Source organism: Euleptes europaea, chromosome 17 (assembly GCF_029931775.1).
Source record: "Euleptes europaea isolate rEulEur1 chromosome 17, rEulEur1.hap1, whole genome shotgun sequence".
In the NCBI taxonomy this organism is placed as follows: Eukaryota; Metazoa; Chordata; class Lepidosauria; order Squamata; family Sphaerodactylidae; genus Euleptes; species Euleptes europaea.
This window is the reverse complement of record NC_079328.1, coordinates 13,076,224-13,099,904: the sequence shown is the minus strand read 5'-3', so window position 1 is coordinate 13,099,904 and position 23,681 is coordinate 13,076,224. Positions and strand designations below refer to the sequence as shown.

Here is a 23,681-nt window from a genome sequence, read left to right as displayed (position 1 = left end):
CTGCAACAAATGCCTGTTTTATATACCTGGTTATTATTTGAAAGGAGTGGGGGGAAGAGATTATTTAAAAAATGAAGTGAATTGGAATGCTTTGCGCATGCACAGTTTAGTCTACGTGCCAAAGCAAAAGAGAAGGCATCTGGGAAATCCTAAATGAAATATACAAATAAATCTTTTTATTAAAAAGAAAAATCTGAGCAGATTATCTTTGAATTTTTCTTTTCAGCGTCTGTAGCTTGAACAGAAAAGCAGCTTGCTGTACAGTGAACACTATGCGCGCAGGGGCTGCGCATCCTTCCATGGGCACTATGGCTCCAGCTGTGCTTCAAACATGACCTGAATCTGACCTCCAAGAGAATCAGGCTCCCTGACCCATTAGCTGCCCTGCTGAGGCTGCCGATTACTTTGGCCTAAATCAGCGCCTCGTCCTGTCATGTGACTGCGCGTCTGCAGGGAGGCAGGCGAGACTCCGAGAGCAGTCTGCAGACTGCCTGGCAATCATCAGGAAGAAAAAGGGTATTCGGATGTTAATGGGATCAGCAGCTCCTTTTGCCTGGGAGAACCAGAAGGTCCCTTTTCCATCTCCTGGCATTTAGGGACAGATTGCATGTCATTCCCATCCACTCCCATTTGGAGCCAATTTAGGGTTGCCAGGTCCCTCTTTGCCACCAACGGGAGGTTTTTGGGGCGGAGCCTGAGGAGGGCAGGGCTTGGGGAGGGACTTCAATGCCATAGAGTCCAATTACCAAAACAGCCATTTTCTCCAGGTGAACTGATCTCTATCGGCTGGGGATACATTGTAATAGCAGGAGATCTCCAGCTACTCCCTGGAGGTTGGCAACCGTAGAGCTCCAAGCATGGCAAAGCCCATCCTGTGGCTCATCTGGATCACAAACAGAGCTTCTACATCTTTGCCATATATATCTGATGGCAGGTGTGGAAACTCTGTAGGCAATGGGGGTGGGGGAGAGAAATCCCTGCAGCAGAACAAAGGAACTATTCACAAGCATGCTGCTTCAAGAGGAAAGAAAGAAAGAAAGAAAGAAAGAAAGAAAGAAAGAAAGAAAGAAAGAAAGAAAGAAAGAAAGAAAGAAAGAAAGAAAGAAAGAAAGAAAGAAAGAAAGAAAGAAAGAAAGACCTCCTTCATCCTGGGGCTTAGATCCTGCCTAACATTTCCACAGAAGGAAAGGTTTCTGTCTACAGAAGCGTGACTTCCCTGCCTCTCCCCTCCTGCAAAAACCCAAATGCTGCTCCTGGATTGGGGGGATCGTCAGGAAGAGCCTGGGATGGAGTCGGAGGCCTGCCAAAAAAGGGGAAATAGGCAAAACGCTCCTCACCCTCACACATGCAGAAATTTTGGGCAGAGTTCATCCCCCCCCCATCTTTTCAGCTTAGTTGTATAAATTGCAGGATGTTTCTGTGCGGTATTAGCAGCTGTCACTCTTTACCCATCCTCCTAATACCTTGTGGGAGACAGAATTGAACTGTGCATCTTTCTCTGATGAAAAAAAAAAGCTATTGGACATCATTCTGTTTCCTGCTATTAATCTTGGTGATCCCTGCTTCGTGGTCTGGCAGGCCTTTCAGAAAATTATTCGATCACACAACAAATCTTGGGTGGGCTCAAGGGTTTTTTTTTTCTCAAGGAAATGTCCTGAGATTAGCACATTTCCCCGGCACAAAGGCTGTCCTCTAACGCTGCTGGAAAAGGCCATTCTTTCCACAGCTAGAGAGGCTGCTGTGATTTGAATGGTATCTGCAACACGGTTGCACAGGCATCGTTCACGGGGTTCTCAGGAGTGCTGAAAGGAATTTGCTTTTGTAGCACTCTCCTGCAGTATAGGGTTGCCAACCCCCAGGTACTAGCTGGAGATCTCCAACTATTACAACTGATCTCCAGCCAATAGAGATCAGTTCACTTGGAGGAAATGGCTGCTTTGGCAATTGTGCTCTATGGCATTGAGGTCCGTCCCCTCTCCAACCCCCGCCCTCCTCAGGCTCCACCCCAAAAACATCCCACAGGTGACAAAGAGGGACCTGGAAACCCTACTTGGCAAGCTTCTTGGACACACATTCCCCATCCCTATTCATTCAAGGGTAGGAGTTCCACTGAAGCTGCCTTTAGAGTTGCCAACCTCCAGGTAGTAGCTGGAGATCTCCCGCTATTACAACTGATCTCCAGCCAATAGAGATCAGCTCACCTGAAGAAAATGGCCACTTTGGCAATTAGACTCTATGGCATTGAAGTCCCTCCTCTCCCCAAACCCCGTCCTCCTCAGGCTCCATCCCAAAAACATCCTGCTGGTGGCAAAGAGGGACCTGGCAACCCTACTGCAGTAACACAGTAAGGACAGGCAGCAGATCCCTTTGTGTTTGTTTTAGAGCCAAAGGAGTGCACAGGCATGTTTGTGGGGGGCATCTTTCCTAGAGCATCTATTCTTTTCCACAGTCCCTAGCCTTTCTCTTTTTTCCTTCTGCCAGGCCTTCTAGTATTAGAACGGTGCTGGTGGGCATTATGAAAGAGACTATGAAGAGGTGAGCAAAAGGCAGAGAGAATTCCAGCCCCTCCCCCACACACACACACTTTATACATTAGTATGGAGCAGAGCCAGGCTTAAACAAACAGGTTGACTGCCACCATGTGTTGCTTGACTCCAGAGATAAAGGAATGAGGAGAAGAAGGAGAAGGAGAAGGAGGAGAAAGAAGGAGAAGAAGAAGAGGAGGAGGAGGAGGAGGAGCAGGAGGAGCTGGTTTTTATACCCCAATTTTCTCAACCTTTAAGGAGTCTCAAACTGGCTTACAATCGCCTTCCCTTCCTCTCCCCACAACAGACACCTTGTGAGGTAGGTGAGGCTGAGAGAGTTCGGAGAGAACTGTGACTGGCTCAAGGCCACCCAGCTGGCTTCCTATGTAGGAGTGGGGAAACCAACCTGGTTCACCAGATTGGATGTAGGGGGATTTGGATCAGAGCCAAGGTGCCAAGGAGTGGATTACCCCTTTCCCATAGGCCAGGGGTCGGCAAACTCATTAGTCAAAAGAGCCAAATATCAACAGTACAACGATTGAGATTTCTTTTGAGAGCCAAATTTCTTAAACTTAAACTATATAGATAGGTACACTGTTTATTAACTTAATAAACTTTAATTAAAGTTTTAAATCTTAATTAAACTATAGGTACACTGAATAAAACTTGATATCATACTTAATAGTGATCTTATTTATTGATAAAAATTAAATTGTAAGTCCCTACCATTTCCCCCTCCCTGACTGGAGTCCTCGTCTGGAGGCCTGGTCTACCGCCATAAAAGCCTATTGGTAGACCTGGCCTCCGGCTGAGTCCCATTGGGAAGCCAGGTCTACCCACTGGCTTTCTTGGCAGTAGACCTGGCCTCCGGAGGCCCATAGAAGCCAATTGGTAGACCTGGCCTCTGAAGGGGGACTTTTCCCCCTCCTCGGAGTCCAGGTCTACCGCCAAGAAAGCCAGTGGGTAGACATGGCCTCCCAATGGGACTCAGCTGGAGGCCAGGTCTACCAAAGGAAGCCCGTCCCGCCCAACAGCTGATAGGCGGGCGGGGGGGCAGGAACCGTCAAGCCGCCCGCCCAGCAATTTCCCCTGCAATAGCCTGCAGTGCTGCCTGCCTGTGAGATGGCATGTGGAAGCAAAATGCCTAGAAGGAACCGTCCCAGAAAGTACAGAGCAACTAACAAACAGGAGTCACGGACGCTTATACAAAATTGAATCAAAGTCCTCCTCCTGAGCCAGGAAGCCGGCAATGTGATTGGCATGAACAACGCTTTGGAAAGACAGAGGTATAAGAACAATCCTCTTTGGCGGCAAGATACGTATGTAACTCTGTTGATGAGTAAACATCCTTGTCAGTTTCATATGTGCTGAACCTCACTGCTCACTCTGTTTGACATCACAGCAACAGCCAGATTAGAAGATTTTTACTAGTGACAGAAGTCGTTAATTTTTCTGATTCAGATTAGGTAGAATAATAGTATTAAAAAACGGGAAGACTTCAGGGTTTTTTTTTTCTTGATTAGTTCATGTTCGGCTACGTCTCTAGTCTCAGAACGTGTACATTGTACATGCAGTTGATCCTGGCCGTCCCCTCTCCAGACGTACAGGATACTGCTTGGGAAACATGTTGCTGGTATCTTTGCTATCCTTCATGAGCCAGCGTGGTGTAGTGGTTAAGAGCGGTGGTTTGGAGCAGTGGGCTCTGATCTGGAGAACCGGGTTTGATTCCCCACTCCTCCACAAGAGCGGTGGATGCTAATCTGGTGAACTGGATTTATTTCCCCGCTCCTCCATATGAAGCCAGCTGGGTGACCTTGGGCTAGTCACAGCTCTTAGAGCTCTCTCAGCCCCACCTACCTCACAGGGTGTCTGTTGTGGGGAGGGGAAGGGAAAGTGATTGTAAGCTGGTTTGAGTCTTTATTAAGTGGTGGAGAAAGTCAGCATATAAAAACCAACTCCTCTTCTTCCACAGAGAGCTGGGCAGGCTTCTTCAAAGTTTAACGTGACTATCCATATGGTACTCCCAAAGCCTTCTTGTTACTCTTAAACAATTTAAGGCTGCAATCCTGGGGGTGGGGGGTAAAGCTCCTAAGGAGCCAGCATGACCCCATGCTGGCATAAGTGCCCATTTAACCCAGGATAAGGGCATTTACACCGGCACAAATAGCATCTGCGCCGGCACCAGGACGCAATGCAGTGGACCGGGCCTCGGCACCGCTTCTTGGCAGTGGTTCAGCTGCACAAATCTCCATGCCAGCATCCTTGGAGGTGTTCTCAGGGTGTTCTTGGGGGTGAAGCTGCCTTTAGGCAGCTTCCAAACCCCTTTGGCCCCTTCTCGCAGCGGTGTGGCTACACCACCTTTTGGGGGAGCGTAGCCCCGTTGATTACAATGGGGGTTTTGGGGTATATTTTATTTTTCTTAGTTTTCATTTTGTGGCCGGGAATACTCTGTGGTTGTGGCATGGCTGCACTGCTCCCGGCTGCCGACGAATTACACCCCCTTTGGATTGGGCTGTAAGTTTCTAACCTGAGATATAGAAACATAGGGTTGGTAGGGACCTCAAGGGTCATCTAGTCCAACTCTCTGCACAATGCAGGAAATTCATAACTACCTCCCCACCCCACTTCCCCAGTAACCCCAGCTCTGGGTTGGGAAATACCTGGAGATTTGCGGGGTGGAGTCTGAGGATTGCTTAAGATACAAAACAATAAACTCTAAACTTTGATGTAGTTGTGTCCTGTAAAGAAGGAAGCTGTCCATAGCTTCGCTATCGCATCTTAGTTGGTTGGGATGTCTTCTAATGTGCCCCCTGTGCTAGGGTTGCCAGCTCTAGGTTGGGAAATATCTGGAGCTCTGGGGGGAGGGGTGGAACCTGGGGACGGTGGGGTTTGGGGAGGGGAGGAACCTCAGCTGGGTGCAACGCCTTAGAGTTCACCCTCCAAAGCAGCAGTTTCCTCCAGGGGAACTGATCTCCGTCATCTAGAGAGCAGATGTAATAGCAGGAGATTTTCAGGTCCCACCTGGAGGTTGGCAACCCTACCACTATGCAGAGAAACAGTGGACCACGGGTAAAGACTCTGCCTAGCGCTTCTGGTCTCTTGTTGGGTGGTTCTACCTATCTACATGTATCTACATGGGAAACAACTCCTCCCCATTTCCTTCAGTACAAGGAAAGCCAGACAATTTCCAGAACTGCTTATAAGGATTTATAAAGCTCCCAACCTCTGTGTGCTGCTCCTAGCCAATCTATTTTCCTTCTTGTCTCTCTCTCACTCCCCCCCCCCCATGTGTGTGTGTGTGCAGGGAAAGGAATACTTTCAGGGATATGTGAATCTAATTACATAAGACAACAACAGAGACAATTCACTTGGACACATCTTCCCTCTTCAGCCAGCGCCTTAGTGTTCTGGGAACTAAATCCCCATAATGAAGGGGAGATGCCTGAGTGCCGGGTTCACTGTTCTACATCCTTCATTACACCTTGAGAGCGCTCACAAGTAATGACAGAATGGCTCCGAGTTTAAAGATTTTTGCAGCACATGCAGCATCTCCGGGTCAGTGGTGTGTAAATAACTGGGCTATGCGTCAGAGAGGCAGAAAATGGCAGCAGTGCAGATTGCTGTGCTCTGCCCCAACCGCCTGGAGATGGTTTTGCAAGCCAGCAAACAACAAGCCCGCTAGAGAAAGCAGAGGGGAAGCATAAGACAGACATCCCTGCATCTCCAGTAGGACTGCAAGGAAGATTTCACATCCTTCCCAGTCTCTGCAGATACAGAAAGAAAGGCAGACATGGCAGCTTTTAAAAAATGTATTTGCTCTGTGTGTGTGTGTACGCACGCGTGCAGTTATGGCCTCAGTTTGAGTTTGGATGCTTATTTTGGTCATTTATGCATGGTCAATTTTGTTCGCTCAAAGCTCTTTTCAAAAATGCGACTTAAAAAATGCCTATTCACGGTCCCGATGCAAAGGAGAAATTCCACACACCCCCACCCGCCTGCTCCTTTGTTCCTGTTTGCTAACGTGCCGCTGTTATTTTGCATGGTTCCTTCAGGAGATTCTTCGCGGCAGGGGCAGAGCAAACACCAAAAGTCGTGTTAAAGGGGCTCTTAAGTAATGCGAAGCTGGCTTCACAGTGCTGGCTTCACAGTCATTTCCTGAACGACGGTTCACCATGAAAAACTAAAAGAAATATGCGGGGCAATTCAGCCTGGAATACGCTGCTAGTTACCAAGCATAAATGGCCTATGACAAGGCTGGAGCACAATCCAATGGGAAGTTCTCAGTGGGGGCAGAGTAGAACAACATGTAGGTAAATCTATATTGGTGTCATTTTATTTTTTAGTATTTGCATAATTTGGGAACAATCGCAATCAAAGTTCTTAGCCAATGTTTAAAATCCTTAACTTTCTAACAATAAATTAGTTTTTTTTAAAAACCAAGAAGAGGCTGTGGCTCAGTGGTAGAGCATCTGCTTGGCATGCAGAAGGTCCCAGGTTCAATCCCCGGCATCTCGTTAAAGGGACCAGGCAAGTAGGTGATGTGAACGACCGCTGCCTGCGACCCTGGAGAGCCGCTACCGGTCTGAGTCGACAATACTGACTTTGACGGACCAAGGGTCTGATTCAGTATAAGGCAACTTCATGTGTCCATGTGGGTTCAATCTATTGTACCTCTCTAAAATTTTAAAACCATTTTTAAACGAATAACTCTGAAGTGCAAAAAAAAACAAAAACAAAAAAACCTGGACAGTGGGCAGAAATGGGCATTGGCTGCTCTCTTGCATCACAGAGACCCACAGATGCCTTTCCAAGAGTGACCGTGCAATCTCAGGTGATCCTTCAGAAGCAAAGCTTGGGGCCTGGTCATGTTTTCTTCCTTCCAATTACTGAAGCCCCCGGGTAATAAAAGGAGTATCAGATCCATGTTGTCTGTTGAGTGCTCTGCATCCCATTCCCTCCAGATATACGAGGCATCAGATATAGGCGTTCACCAGGAGCCGTGTCTTTACTGCTTTTTAAGAGAACATTGGAGTATCATGCCGAATGCAAAACCTTATCGGGGTGAAGACAGATGGATATTCTGAAATACAGCTAATGTGGTTCCAGCCACTGTCCTGAAAATATCACGGAATGCAGAGGTGTGCCCAAATGAAACTACACTTAGGAACATATGCCTTTCTTTACCCCCACTTAGAAAAACGGGGGAGATGTATTTTAATAATGGCAATAAACTCTTGGAATGCCACCAAATTTCAAGCAAAATGCAATGCTTACAGACATTTTTCTTCAATCCTTGTTCTGCTCCAATCTCCTTCGGCCTTGTTCCATCTAAATTGTTCATATTAAATTTCTGCAAACTTAAGTGGCTACATTTGGACCTGACTCACTATTCATTCCCTTGCTTTTGCCCAGAATAGAGATATGCTCCTGCATTCACTAGAAACATACTTTGCAAATGTATTTCCACTTCTCGTTATTGGCTTTAGCTGCTGCCATAAAATACTGGAGCAACTCCCAGAAAAGGTCCCAAAACACAGACATAATTGTTTCATCAGAACGAAGGATGCAACCTATTTCACCAGGATGTGTGCGCCAGTCCAGCATCCTGTGTGCTCCACAATGCGCATGTGGCACTCTTGCACGACAACACTTCCCCACTCAGCTGAACAGAAGAGGAAGGCTACCCTGGCGCATCATGTGTGGGAAGAGAACAGAACCCCCTTTGTAGGTGGAGGAGCTCCTCGGGCAGAGAGCGGCTTGTAATTCATTGCTAAGATGTAGAACTTTGGTTTGGTTGTGACAGAGGGAAGCAGGAGACTTGGTGCTGGGCAGCTCATGCACCACCGATCGCTTGAGGCGGTGGCTGCTGTGGATACCCAGCCCAAGCCTCTCTGAGCTTCAACAGTATTCACTGCTAGAAGCAGCAAGTGTCCAGAAAAGAGCACCCCTCTGCAACCACATCCTCACCCAACCGCAGTTCAGTTGCCAAACCATGTTTCAAAGGTGCTTCCTACATTTTCCTTTTTTTCCCCCTCAGACAACAACAAAAAATTTGGGAAGATTTTTTTTCCAGTGTGGCATGAGCAAAAGAAAGCTGCTGATATTTCTTCTCAAACTGGCTGAGACTTTCTTCTCCTTCCCTACACGTACTGCAATCCCTACAACCCTCTGAGAGTGCCCAATGGCCTCATGCAGCCAAAGGGACTTGCTTATTCATGGGTCTGCCCCACTCTTCTATGGGGGAGGGAGAGGGTTGCCAACCTCCAGGTACTAGCTAGAGATCTCCTGCTACGTATTACAACTGACCTCCAGCCAATAGAGAGCAGTTCCCCTGAAGAAAATGGCTGATTTGGCAATTGGACTCTATGACATTGAAGTCCCTCCCCTCCCCAAACCGCACCCTCCTCAGTCTCCACCCCAAAAAATCTCCCACCAGTGACAAAGAGGGACCTGGCAATTCTACATAGGGGCTAATGGCGATGTCGAAAGAGGCACTTGGTGCAAAGAGCTGAGCCGAGCCCTCTTCCCTGCCTTCCCTCACCCTGCTGAGCCTAGGATTGCCAACCCTAGAATGGGAAACTCCTGGAGATTTGAGGGTGGAGCCTGGGAAGGGTAGGGTTTGGGGAGAGGTGGGAATGGCCTAGAGCAGCTGTTTTCTCTAGAGGAACTGACCACTGTCGCCTGGAGATCAGTTGTAATTCCAGGAGACCTCCAGACCTCACCTGGAGGTTGGCAGCCTTAGCTCTACCACCCCAGCCCCTTGTCATCTGCCAGCCCAGGTCACTTTTGACTTTGGAGTCAAGCCAGGAGAAAGTGTCTGCAATGGGCTGGTGCTGCCTAGGGAGGGGAGGCAAGGAGGAGAGAGACCTCAGCACCTTCACCAAGCGCCCCTCTGGATGGTACTATCGCAGCTGCACATTCTGCTGTACCCATGAACAGAACGGACACGAGAGTCAGCTAATATCTAGTGTGGCTAGGTTTGCCAGGTCCCTCTTCGCCACTAGTGGGAGGATTTTGGGGCAGAGCCTGAGGAGGGCGGGGTTTGGGGAAGGGAGAGACTTTAATGCCATAGAGTTCAATTGCCAAAGCGGCCATTTTGTCCAGGTGAACTGATCTCTATTGGCTGGAGATCAGTTGTAATAGCAGATCTCCAGCCACCACCTGGAGGTTGGCAACCCTAAGTGTGGCCAATCTGTACACAACACTCAGACAATAAAAGTACATGGGAAACGTGTTCCTTAGGGGCTCCTCGGCCATGAAATGCTCCACCTCAAAGTTTAAGCTTACAGTGTAAGCTTCCCCTCACTCTGGGCAGGAATTCGGCAGCTAAGATTAAACAAGTGGTGTGTGTTGGGGGGGGGGGATGTCATTTAACATCTTAAGAATTTCATTTAGATTTTATTACGTCTTTTATAACTTCAAGTTGAAAGTTCCACATGCAGAAATCTAAATGTAGCCCTGCAATAAAATGTATAATCAGAATGTTCAGAATAAAGCTGAGGGACTCTCATTGTCATGGCATGATGACAGGTGGAGGGATGGGCCTTCTTGGTGGGCATCAAAGGAACTGGGAGGATAGATCAATGCCATGCAGGTAGCCAGGAGGTGGCACAGCTCTATGGTAAGCAGCTCCAGCCAGCATGGTGTAGTGGTTAAGAGCAGTCGTTTGGAGCAGTGGGCTCTGATCTGGAGAACAGGGTTTGATTTCCCACTCCTCCACATGAGCGGTGGAGGCTAATCTGGTGAACTGGATTTGGTCCCCTACTCCTACACATGAAGCCAGCTGGGTGACCTTGGGCTAGTCACAATCTCTCAGCCCCACCTACCTCAGAGGGTGTCTGTTATGGGGAGGGTTGCCAGGTCCCTCTTCTCAACCGGTGGGAGATTTTGGGGGCAAGCCTGAAGAGGGAGGGGTTTGGGGAGGAGAGCGGCTTCAATGCCATAGAGCTCAATTGCCAAAACGGCCATTTTTCTCCAGGTGATCTGATCTCTATCAGCTGGAGATCAGTTGAATTGGCAGGAGATCTCCTGCTACTACCTGGCAGTTGGCAACCCTAGTTGTGGGGAGGGGAAGGGAAGGTGATTGTAAGCCGGTTTGATTCTTCCTTAAGTGGTAGAGAAAGTCGGCATATAAAAACCAACTCTTCTTCTTCTTCCACCCCTGCATTTCCCCTTGAGGTTGCAAGGGAGAGCTGGGTGTAACGGACAGGAGGCTTTCCTGCACCCGAAGGGGAAAACAGCCACTCAGCTGAGACAGTGGGAGCGGTGCTTAGGGTTTCCAGGTCCTTCTTCGCCACCAGCGGGAGGTTTTTGGGGCAAAGCCTGGGGAGGGGAGGGACTTCAATGCCATAGTGTCCAATGGCCAAATCGGCCATTTTCTCCAGGGGAACTGATCTCTGTCGGCTGGAGATCAGTTGTAATCACAGGAGATCTCCAGCTAGTACTTGGAGGCTGGCAACCCTAGTGGTGCTCCAGCATCCAGTCAACTTTCAGAAGGGTGATGAAATACTGGAGGGAAGCACAGAAGAGAGCTCTTTTGAGCCAGAGAGGACGGGGACAGCTCAGGTCTGGCTCAGCAAAAGAGCAGACAGAGTGAAGGGTAGCTCCGCCTACTAGCCCTTATTTAGATTACCGTTCTAAACCGGATGTCATCTGTGTTTGGCTCGTTTTGGAATAAAGCGATACAAAGATGGGTGTTCATACAGCTCATTTCAATCCATCTATGAGCCACCTCTAAAGCACTCTGGCTAGTTCAAACAGCCCCATGGTTGTTTTCCCACCTTTTTGCCAGTGCGTTCTTTTCCGGCATTCCCCCCCCCCCTTTGAATGTTCTGAGATTTGCGCCATAGCGCTATAATGCAAATCTCAGAATGTTAAAAAAAAATAGCCAGAAAAGAATGCACTGGCAAAAAAGGTGGGGAAACAACCGCGGTCTTTCCCAAAGCGCTCCTGGCAGTTCAAGCAGCACACTGAAGTGATTCAGAGGCGCAGGAGAGAACTGGAAACAGTTGAAAGCAGTTGTCATAAAAACCGGCTCAACCTCGCTTTGCGAATGGGACACAAGTGGCTTTGTCTGAACAGGTTTAAAAAACCCATTAGCAGTAGTAGCAGTAGGGTTGCCAACCTCCAGGTACTAGCTGGAGATCTCCTGCTATTACAACTGATCTCCAGCAGATAGAGATCAGTTCCCCTGGAGAAAGCAGCCGCTTTGGTACCATCAGTCTTGGGTACAACCCCTTCATTCCCTCACAAGCAAGGAGCACATTTAAAAACAAAGAATGCCGACAGTTCCATATCTGGTCTGTAATTTTGCATTTTCCAGCAATGAAATAAACCTTTGGAAAACAGCCTCCCATGTACTGACACATGATGGAGAAGAATCAGGAACACCCCCCCCCAACTGAACGCGAGCAAGCCACAGGGCCGCTACGGGGCTGCTTCGTACTCAGGGATGACCTGGCGACAGACAACCTTCCCACCTCTGCTTTGCAGCATGGAATTGTCTCTTGCCACCACCAGAGTGAAATTCAGGACATGGCATTAGCTTAAAAGGAATCAGCATCAACTGGATAAACCCTGCTCTTCTTTGCTTAGGTGAAACTCACTCTGAATCCGACGACGGCTTGATCCGTGTAACTGAGAACCGGCTTTAATGCCAAAGGAACGGAGCTCCTGCTTTGCCTCACCAATTCAGAGTGCAGCTGTGTGCGAGGAATTAAGGATTTGTGGGCTTAACGATTAACGTCTTTATCCTTCTTAAAACTTACTATGACATCATCTCTCCAAGCCCCCATTGGTTAACTCTCTGATTTCTTCAGTGAGAAGAACTTCGGCTATAGATTTGGTGGACCACTAAATGAGAGGAACATTTCGGTGTCCTGCCATCTAGAATTAATTGGTTGAGCAGACCAACAACACCAAATGCAAGTTATCAACAACTGGAATCAGAAGCACTTCCTTCCAGGCAGGAGCATGGAAACTCAACAGCTGCCTCTTTTGGTGGTTGCAGAAAATGAGCAGCTAATGAAGGTGTGCCGAGGCCCAGGTGCGGCTCTGGGGCAGCGACATGGCAAAAGCAACTATCGGGCTGATTCGCTTGAGCGCAATTGCATGAAATGGGTCAACTCTCTCAAAAGCGTATCTTCGCATCTTCATTTGACGGGGGAGAAAAGTGACAAGTTCATTGACTTGGGTGTTATGCCAAATAGAGGGGTCTCCACATGGGCACCAGAGGAGAAAGGTAAAGCTGAACAGGAGGGACTTCAGGAAATTGAGAAATACAGTTTTAACACACGGTGTATGGCTATATTTGAAAATATTACCCCTACACTTACAGTTGGTTTGCCTCGAGTTGAAGCCAAATGTCCTCACCTAGCAGAGCTGCCAGACTAAAACTAGGGCAGGGATTTGGTGCGCTTCATAGCTGTATTGAAGAAAGATGTTTCTACTCTACTAGTCTGGTGAGGAAAAGGCATCTGCCAGAATTCTCCCATCTACAGGAGCTATTAATTAAAGCTGCCTGCAGCAGCCCAGTCCTACATTGAGCAGCCCAATCACAACATCCTGACCTGGATGGCCCAGAGTAGCCCAATCTCGTCAAGTCTCAGAAGCTAAGCAGGGTCAGCCCTGGTTAGTACTTGGATGGGAGACCAACAAGGAATTCCAGGGTCGCTATGCAGAGGAAGGCAATGGCAAACCACCTCTGTTGGTCTCTTGCCTTTAAAACCCCACGGCGTCGCCGTATGTCAGCTGTGACTTGAAAGCACTTGACATACATCGCAACAGACAATGCCAGTGATTCCTGCCCCTTCCACGGAAGTCGATCTGAGGGCCAAAATACACAATATGCCTGACACATGTTGGGTCACAGGTACGGAACTGGACTCACAGTCAGACATACACCTGGGGAACTCGCTTTAAATAGTGTTCATTCGCTCAGCACTGCGAGGGGGGAGAAGGAGATTCCAGTTTTCCTCTTGCCCTGTTCTTGCCAGTGTAAACAGCTTTCACCCCTTTTTTCTGGCTCTGCGTGCCCTAGGAAGAACACCTGGAGGCAAGAAAAGGAGCAAAAGCTCCCCCCCACATCTGCTGGCAGAAAGCAGCCAAGAGGGAAGCAGGAAGCTACACACACACACACACAGCCAGCAGTGCCAAGCTAATGAGTGCTATTTAAGGTGGGTTTCCCTGATATACATCTGACTGCGAGTCCATTCACGCGCCCATGCCCCAAGACATGTCGGGCATATCGTGAAGTTACCTAGGTTTGCCGTGACAGGCCTTTTCTACCAACTGAGGGAACTCACACAGCCTCTGATGGTTTTAGGGAACCAGGTTGTTTTTAAACTATAAACCTCCCCCATAGTTACCAGGTGCTCTTAAGGTAGCAAGAGTTGGAGTGTACGACTCAGCATGCTTGGACACTGGGGGGGAGTGCTAAATCACTCTAAGTGTATAAGTGTTATCTCTTGAATGGGATGTTTCTCTCTTTGTTTGAACATGGGAGCTCCCCTGTGACCCCTCCTGCTTCTCGCCCAGTGTGGTGGGAAATTTTTAGTATTAAACATATTCTTGTTTGTGTTAAGAAAGAACCATTTATAGGCCTTAACGTATAGTTTAAAACGCATTAAGGCCCATGGCTTTAGCTTTCAGCTGCTTCTAGTCTGACTCCTTCTTCAAATTAGAATCTGTGATCTTGAAATTACATTACTAGGAGATAGATGCTTGCAATTGCTTTCCGGGACACAAAAGGCCTTTTAACTAGCAACAAAAATCTCTGCTAGATTAAGGGAAATTGTTTAGGCAAACAAAGCTTCACAGACAAGCAATTGTCAGCTAAGTAACATATTAAGAACAGAAAGTTTCACAGCAAGGCAACAGGCCCAGATCCAGAAAGCTTGTAAAAAAGGGCTATTGAAGATTCTCTTTCCCATGGTTTAGCGTATAAAAGGTCTCGCGAGATCCCCTGTTTCCTTATCATTCTGAGGAAAGAATTCAGGCTGTAAGCCATCTTTCTTCTGACTGATCCGGAGCGCTCTGACTGTTTTTTGTCTGTGTGTTTTGCAACTTAATGAGTATTGTTTTATGCCTTTGTCTTATAAAAAGCTTGTAAGCTTAATAAATCTGTCTAGTTCACTATCATAATGTCTATGTTCTATGTAAGAGTTTTCTGATTATCTAAAGGTGACTGGTGTGCATGATCTGTGTTATCTTTTTTATCCTTTGGCCATTGCTTTTGGTGAGTAGAGCAGGCTGGGGAATTCCAATTTCGAAGGTAGCACAAAGGTGTGGCAGCCATGCTGAATATCCTGAAACTCCCTTCTTCCCTTCACTTGTTGTTTCGTGCACACCAACAGTATTCTGGAAATGTGCTCTCTGCACACAGTTCCTTCCTAGGCATTTAGCAAGCTGATCCTTTCTGCATTGGCTTTACTCCTACTTGTGACCTGCTTCACGCCGGCCATAGATGGCCAGTGGCCCTTGTGCTGCTGCTGATCCTTTCTGCATTGGCTTTACTCCTACTTGTGACCTGCTTCATGCCAGCCATAGATGGCCAGTGGCCCTTTGCTGCTGCCTGTGGCCGGGTTCAGGCCTGGCACAACTGTAACCAAGCAGGGGAAGAAGAAGAGTTGGTTTTTATATGCCTACTTTCTCTACCACTTAAGGGAGACTCAAACCGGCTTGCAATCACCTTCCCTTCCCCACAACAGACACCCTGTGAGGTAGGTGGGGCTGAGAGAACTGTGACTAGCCCAAGGTCACCCAGATGGCTTTGTGTGTAGGAGTGGGGAAACAAATCCAGTTCACCAGATTAGCCTCCGCCGCTCATGTGGAGGAGTGGGGAATCACACCAGCTTCTCCTGATCAGAGTCCACCGCTCCAAACCACTGCTTTAAACCACTGCTCTCCTACCACACTGGGAGCTTGTGATGCAAATATGCAATTGTGCATATCTGGACTTGGACACCTGGAAGCTTGCACAATTACCATAACTTTCCCTGTGCTGGTCACTGGTTGGGACAGGATCAGTAATCTAGGAATACTTGAATCCATCCAATCCTTAATTTAAGCAAAGCTATTTTACACTCCACTGCTGACACAGCACCCCCTTGCTCTTAAATCTCTTCTGAGAAGTGGGAGGTGACACACGACCAATTTAATGGAACATATAAAATAGGAAGAGGAGGGCATGGGACAGCTGGCATAATTACATCGTACCATCTTTTGCAAGATAAGGCATTTTTCATGTTGCCTAGAAAAATTCTCCCAATCAAAATTCCTGCCCACAATTCCCTTTTTTTTTCCTAATTCAGGATGCTGGGACTCACTCAGCCCGATAACAGGAACCCATGTGGTACCCAACTGTTCCTTTGCTTTCTTTATTCATACTCAAGGGGTTCTTTGACACAGAAATGATTCAGGTTCCCAACACAAAACAGAAAGAAAATATTGAGCCACATAGCAGGAAGGATGGGTCCAAGACCAGGAGCTCTGCCTTACAGACACTTCCCACGCCGTCCCTTGGGTAGCAAATGGAAGACTCATTTCCCTCACCTGTTGTTGCACTGGATACTGTTGGCCACTGCTGCTCCGGCCCTCCAGGTCCTCCTCGTAAGCCTCCTGCCTCCTCCATGTGCCCAGCACTAAACAAATGCACATAGTGGTTAGATGAGAACAGTTCTCAGCAAAACAGCACGGCCCCTCACATCACCCACATTGCCTTTTTCTGACAGCATACCTCCCTCAGACATAACGTCACAGATGGGACTCCCTGCCTCAGGCTGGAAGGCTTTAATAGGGGAGTGGACAGGTTCATGGAGGTATCCATGGCTACTAGTCAAAATGAATACCAATCATGATGCATACCTATTCTCTCTAGTATCAGAGGAGCATGCCTATTATATTAGGTGCTGTGGAACATAGGCAGGATGCTGCTGCTGCAGTCATCTTGTTTGTGGGCTTCCTAGAGGTACCTAGTTGGCCACTGTGTGAACAGACTGCTGGACCTGATGGGCCTTGGTCTCATCCAGCATGGCTTTTCTTATGTTCTTATGTGGTGATGGCTGCCAATTTGGAAGGCTTTAAGAGGGGAGTGGACATGTTCATGGAGAATCGGGCTATCCCTGGCTACTAGTCAAAATGAATACTAGTCATGATGCAAACCTATTCCCTCCAGGATCAGAGGAGCATGCCTATTTTATTCAGTGCCGTGGAACACAGGCAGGACAATGCTGCTGCAGTTGTCTTGTTTGTGGGCTTCCTAGAGGCATCTGGTTGGCCACTGTGTGAGCAAACTGCTGAACTTGATGGGCCTTGGTCTGATCCAGCATGGCTTTTCTTATGTTCTTATGCTCACGGTTTGCACAAGTGATGTATCCCTTCTCTGGAAACATTCATGTTGCAAACAATGCTCTGTCCTTCAGTGTTACTCCTCTGAAGATGCCTGCCACAGCTGCTGGCGAAACATCAGGAAAGAAAATACCAAGACCACGGTCACACAGCCCAGATAACCTACAAGAACCGATGAACTCTGACTGTGAAAGCCTTTGACAATGCTCTAAAGTTTCTGCAAGATTTGCATTCGCAGAACTTCACTATAATATTTGCATTCCACCAACTTAATCTGGGTACAACTGTGTTGCCTACGAGTTGCCTTTACGGAATGCTTTGCTTTTGATAATGAGATGTGATGCCTCCAGCATGGCTGGGAAATCCCCAAATCCCCATAGTGTTTATGCCTTAGTGTTGAAGTAAATGATGAAACCCTGTCCTGTCAGTTCCAGGCAATCCTCAGCTAGTCTTCGGCTGGCATTTACAGCACCTGCGGTGATGGTGCCTTATGCCTTTGAGGAGCAGGAAGAGAAAACAGTGAGGAACTTTCTGCTGATTTTTTTTTACCCGATGCTGCCATGAGGCCAGCAAATTTAGTTGTCACCAGTTATTAATGTGTGAACTCAAGTGACAATGGCAAAGCACATGGGAGCATTAAAAAATCAACACGTTTGCTCTGCTTATCACCATGGCTCGGATCCAGTGATGCACGAGCAGAAACATAAACAGACTTCGCACAATTCCACTGCTGCAGGATCTTCTGCAGTGCCAGCACTTCCTTCCCTATATATTATAGTGCCCTGAAATTGGTTATGGATCGTGTGTAAGTGGAAACACAAGTGGGGATACGGTGAGTTCAGTTTAGCGCAACAACAGCTACGACAGTGTTTTTCCCTGCATTTCCGCTTACGCAAGAGCTGTAGTGCAAGCGGAAATTTTGCACTAGATCCAACCCCTTGACTCAGAATCCTGAAATCAGTTTGTTGATTTCTGTTGCTGGCAAACCTGTTGTCAATTTCCAAGCCAATTTTGCTTAAACAGAGATCAGGGGAGGGACTTTTTTTTACCATAGCTAAATGTGCCCTAATGCCATTCTGGTTACCTGATTTCTGTCTAACTGGCCTCCAAGGATGCCCCCTCAGCTACAATTGGCGGGGTGGCATAGCTAATGGAGTGCGGTTTGGATATGGTCTGGATGCTAGATTCAAATCCCTGTTTCATCATGAAGCAAAGACTTCCGTGCACCTGTGGACAGGTGAAGGCTCCTCCAACCAACCTAACTTCCATGGCTATTGGAAGATAAATAAGCAAACAATCACAATGTAGTTTTTATACTGTGCACTGAGAGGATTAGATAAAGGTAACCGTAGTCCCCTGTGCAAGCACCAGGTCATTACTGACCCATGGGGTGATGTCACATCCCAACGTTTACTAGGCAGACTGTGTTTACGGGGTGGTTTTCCATTGCCTTCCCCAGTCATCTACACTTTAAACCCAGCAAACTGGGTTTTTACTGACCTTGGAAGGATGGAAGGCTGAGTCAACCTTGTACCGGCTACCTGAAACAGACTTCTGTCGAGATCGCACTCAGGTCGTGAGCACAGCTTGGACTGCAGTACTGCAGTCCACGGGGCTCCTTACTGAGAGGATTAATAATATAATAATGACAATGAATTGATGAAAGAAAAAAATAAAGAGGGAACATTGGTAGCTGATTGAGGGTGACAATTATGAGCTTTAATGGAGTTCAGTAATCCAACAACTGATCACTGTTCGGGACACATCCTGAACACACTGATAAGAGCTTATTATAATGAATCTGGGAAAGAGCTGATGGATGCCATGCCCAAATAACAGAATTTGTGTGCTTCCCTAACAACTACCTCTGGCCACAATCCATCAAGAAGTTCTTCTTCAAACACCCCAAACCATAGCCCCCATTCATTTCAGTGGGGCACGTGCAATTGTGGATTAATGTGCTCTATGTCGTTTATAGTAACCAGACCGCAACTGGGCAGTTTCCCTCACAGAGTGGCAAAAATTAGATTCCCTCGAACAAAGGCGTAATACATACCCTTGCATTCCAGCTCTTAAAGATGCAGAATAACGCCAATCAGGATTCGGTGGTTTTGGCTGCAAAACAACAAAAAAGGGGAGGAAAGAAATCCATATTACTTTGTGCTTTAATGATGTTTAAAAAGCAATGTATTTGTATCTAGGATCCCATCCAAAGCTCTTCCACATTTTATCTCTTGCCAAGAGGTAACATAAATCTACTCACTTCTTTGAAGGCAGAAAGAGCTGCCAGCTCAACCCCACACATTTTATAGGAACTTTTTTGTAATTACACCCGAGCCACTGCAGGTGGAGTTAGGAGGTTGTAAAAACAGGTTTTAAAACTTAACAAAGAAAAGGTTCTTTTCCTCCCCCAAGAAGCTGGACAATTCTTTGCTTTTATTCAAGAATTGCCTTAGAATATACCTGCTTTCAACACCTGGGGGGTCAGATAATTTGTTCTGCTCTATACTGCATTTTTCTTACATTGGCCATCCCATAGTATTTCAAACGATGCTATCTTTGGTTCTTTAGGTTACCAATTAACTCTGACCATGAAAGCCTTCGACGATGCTACCTTTGCTGTGCGGCCCTTCATGCTAGCCATCTTTTCTTGCACAAAGATTCTACATGTATGTCAGACCTCCTTTTCCTTTTGGGGGCATTTTTATCTGTTAAGCGTTTTTCAAAACCCAGATTGTAGCCTAAGTGTCGCATTTAGACACATTTCCTACTGCCAACTGCAAGGATGTCTCTTTCAAGTCCTGTCATCTCCCCCATGCCTAGATTTCACACAGTAAAATGTCTTTCGTTTATTATAGAAAATATTTGAACCTGACCTCATCTACAGTGTCCAAGGCAGCTTCTAACCACAGAAATATATACCCTATAATATATTGTAGAATACAACAGCATATTGATGATAGGGTTGCCAACCTCCAGGTGGTACCTGAAGATCTCCTGCTATTACAGTTGACCTCCAGATGACCAAGGTCACTTCCCCTGGCGAAAGTGGCTGCTTTGGAGGGTGGACTCTATGGCATTATACCCTGCTGAGGTCCCTCCCCTTTCCAAGCCCCGCCCTCCCCAGGCTCCACCCCCCAAATCTCCAGGTATTTCCCAACCCACAGCTGGCACCCCTGATTGCGGAAGGCCCACGAGTGCCATCTCAAATGGGCGCTCCCCGTCCATCCCCTCCTCCCTGACAACTGGTAGCAACCATTATAATTCAGTGTGATGAATGACAGGATGTTTTCTTGTTCTCATTACCAGCAGCTCATGATCGTGTGATAGAGTGTGGGCCAAACCACAAACTGGGAGCAACCAAGTCGGGTTTTTTCACATATCTGAGCCATTTACATATAAGGTGGTGGGGAGGGGAAGGGATCTGCTTTTAACATAAAGAGAACCACGCAAGTGAGGGGAATGGAATCGGCTCCTGCTTTCGCTATTCATGTTCTCTTGTTTCAGGCAGTTATCTCCCAGGCTTGCTCCTTCCCAGGTAGGGTTGCCAATCTCCAGGTGGCAGCAGGAGATCTCCTGCTATTACAATTGATCTCCAGCCGATAGAGATCAGTTCACCTGGAGAAAATGGCCCCTTTGGCCATTGGACTCTATGGCATTGAAGTCCCTCGTCTCCCAAACCCTGCCCTCCTCAGGCTCCGCCCCAAAAACCTCCCGCCGGTTGCAAAGATGGACCTGGCAACCCTATTTCCAGGGCTTTTAAAAAAGAAAACGTGTTGTACATAAGATTGCCAGGCCATGTCTGGCAACAAACAGGGGCAGGGTTGTCAACCTCCAGGTGGTGGCAGGAGATCTCCTGATATCACAACTGATCTCCCACCAATAGAGATCAGTTCACCTGAAGAAAATGGCCACTTTGGCAATTGGACTAACATGCTAACTTGGGAAATCAATGGACACAACAGGGTTGCCAACTCTAGGTTGGGAAGTTCCTGGAGACTTGGGGGTAGAACGTAGGGAAGGGAGGGTTTGGAGAGGGGAGGGAGCTCAGCAAGGATGTGATGCCACAAAGTCCACCTTCCAAAGCAGCCAGTTTCTCCAGAGGAACTAATCTCTGTAGTCTGGAGATTGGTTGTAATTCCAGGAGATTTTCAGGCCCCACCTGGAGGTTGGCAACTGTAGAATACAAACAAGATGAAAATGAGCCCCACCCAGTATTTGTGTTTGTTTGATAGTGAAGAAAAGCTGCCATACCAATTGTGCAACTCCAGTCTAATATTCTCCAGAGACAGGCAAAATCTGTGCCACCACATTCAGAAGAGATTCGCGAAAAGCAGGAGAGAATGCTGTGCCCCTATCTGATTCAGGTTTTTCCTCAAGAGCCAGGCTTGAAGTCTAAAAACATCACAAATTCTATCCATCAGCAATTGTTCTGTCTGGGGTCCTGACTTTTGAAGAAACGTGGAAGCTAGCAAAGCCAATGCTAAAAGATGTTGGTGGCCAGAACGTCTTCCCAACAAGAGAGAAAAGATGCCAAGAGACAGGCTTGTCTGGAATGGTACCAACTAAGCGCTGTACATCAGAGCCTGCGGAATCATGTTCTGCCATCTCTGAAAATGAACCAGAGCCTTTCTTTTGGATGCAAGTTTTTGCAATGTTGTCTGCAGATTACAGCACAGATGCAAAGCAACCAACTACATTTGTTTTACTTTCCATGTAGTCCTAAAGGGCCTGAGGAACTGGAAGAGGCTTCTAGATGCCTCCTTCACAAGTATCCAGCAGATTTCTGAGAATTTTCCCTTGTGACATGCTGCATCTGGAGGTGGGGGGAAATCTCCAAATCTATGAACAACCAGCACTTATTAAATGAGATTTACACACAACCACACACATTAGGATTGCCATCCTCGAGGTGGTAGCTGGAGATCTCCTGCTACTTCAACTGATCTCCAGGCGACAGAGATCAGTTCACCTGGAAAAAATGGTCGCTTTGGAAGGTGGACTCAATGGCATTATACCGCATTGAAGCCCCTCCCCTCCCCAAACCCTGCCCTCCTCAGGCTCCACCCCCAAAATCTCCAGTTATTTCCCAACCCAGACACCTTGGTTGCCTGACAGGTAGCAACCCTAGCACACACACACACACACATACACACAAACCCTGCAACTAATTTTCAGCAAAGTGTGTGGATTCTTTGCATATTGTCAGAGACTGGCAAAAGCTGCAAAGAAGTTCTAGCAAGCAAGCGCTCAAACAAAAACGCTGACCCTGTTCTCTGGGGAAGAACTGTTAAGCCACCTGGCTGTTTTGTGTATCGAGAAAGAGAAATGAACTTTAGGGACATAATTCATGATTCTGCAATGAAAAAGGCCAGCCACATAAAAACTTAAAAGTGAACTGGCCTAGTTATAAAACATTAATAGTCATGTTGCTTGATTAGAATTTTTTTTTAAATCAAAGTATCTACTGGAAACAACTTTAGGACCATGTGGAACATTACCCAAAATACTCAGCAGTATTGTAGGAATTTTCTTAAGGCTAAATGTTATGTTAAACGAAAAAGTAAAAAGAGGGTGGTGGCAGTGTTTTAAGGCACTAAAATGGTGCTCAGGCTTTAGGGGAGGGGGGTTCCCCTTAGGGTTGCCAGGTCCCTCTTCGCCATAGGCAGGAGGTTTTTGGGGTGGAGCCTGAGGAGGGCGGGGTTTGGGGAGGGGAGGGACTTCAATGCCATAGAGTCCAATTGCCAAAGCAGCCATTTTCTCCAGAGGAACTGCTCTCGATTGGCTGGAGATCAGTTGTAATAGCAGGAGATCTCCAGCTACTACCTGGAGGTTGGCAACCCTAGTTCCCTTCCATCACCAATGCACAGCACACCCTTGCCCCATCAGTACTGGGGAAAGATGAGTGACGCAATCAACACGGCTGCTCACCAGTCACTCCCTCTCACTACATAGTACAGAGAAGGAGACCTCAACATAAGACGGCCATTCTTTGAAGCAGCAGCTCTCTCTCTTCTTCATGATGACTTTCTCCCTGATAAAACCATCAGTATACTGCAAAGAACAATACATGCAGATGCACACAAGTGTGCATTAGGGTTTTTTTAACACCACGCAGTCACCTACATGCAAGTAAAAGGTACATTCACTGTAAAGAGAGGGAAATGCTTACAAGTGGTGAACCACACACAAGAATTCTGCAGGGAAATAAGAAACGCCATGTCAGAAAGCAACACCTTACGTTTGCCATATTAAACATACACAGGACTGACTTCAGAGTAACTATGCCTGAGATCATTTTGTAAGGATTGCAATAAAATGTGTGGAGGAAACAGATTTCTTTTTAAAGCTACGCTTTCCTTGTTTATGCTGGGAAAGTAAGAAAACGATCTGCTTCTGTTGGAAGGGCCCCCGGAAACGCTGTAAAGTGCAGCCTCCTGTGAAGAGTAGATTTGAGCCAGTCTGCTTGCACTGGGTTTTCTGCCGGGGTTTATGGACTGCAGAGAATTGCACTAGATTTTATCAGGCTTGCCGACTGCAGCAGATTTTTTTGTAGAAGGCAGACATGTTTGTCACAGCGGCGGGACTCAGAGCTTGTGCCTGGGTAAAAATGACGCAGAAGAAGCCAGAAAGGAGATTTTAAGCCCAGGCTGGAATTTCAACACTGACCAGGGATGTCATTAACTGACTAGACCACAGTTATTTGTGGGGACAAACAGCGAAGAATCTTGCGGCACCATAAAGGTCAACAGATGTACTGCGGCACAAGCTCGAGCCCTTTTTGTCAGACCCGACCAGGGAACTCTCATC

The 23,681-nt window shown here is 47.2% G+C and overlaps 1 protein-coding gene across 5 annotated transcripts in view; it reads right to left on the bottom strand.

Annotated features, from left to right (window-relative positions):
* Positions 1-23,681, bottom strand: part of LOC130488870 (protocadherin alpha-7-like) — a 217,402-nt gene that overhangs the window by 42,955 nt on the left and 150,766 nt on the right. For all 5 annotated transcript variants that reach the window (XM_056862540.1, XM_056862544.1, XM_056862543.1 and 2 more), the window contains 2 exons: positions 18,928-18,986; positions 16,077-16,165 (listed from right to left, as the gene is read on the bottom strand). In XM_056862540.1, coding sequence (XP_056718518.1) covers positions 16,077-16,165; positions 18,928-18,986 — 148 coding nt within the window. The remainder of the gene's footprint in view (positions 1-16,076; positions 16,166-18,927; positions 18,987-23,681) is intronic.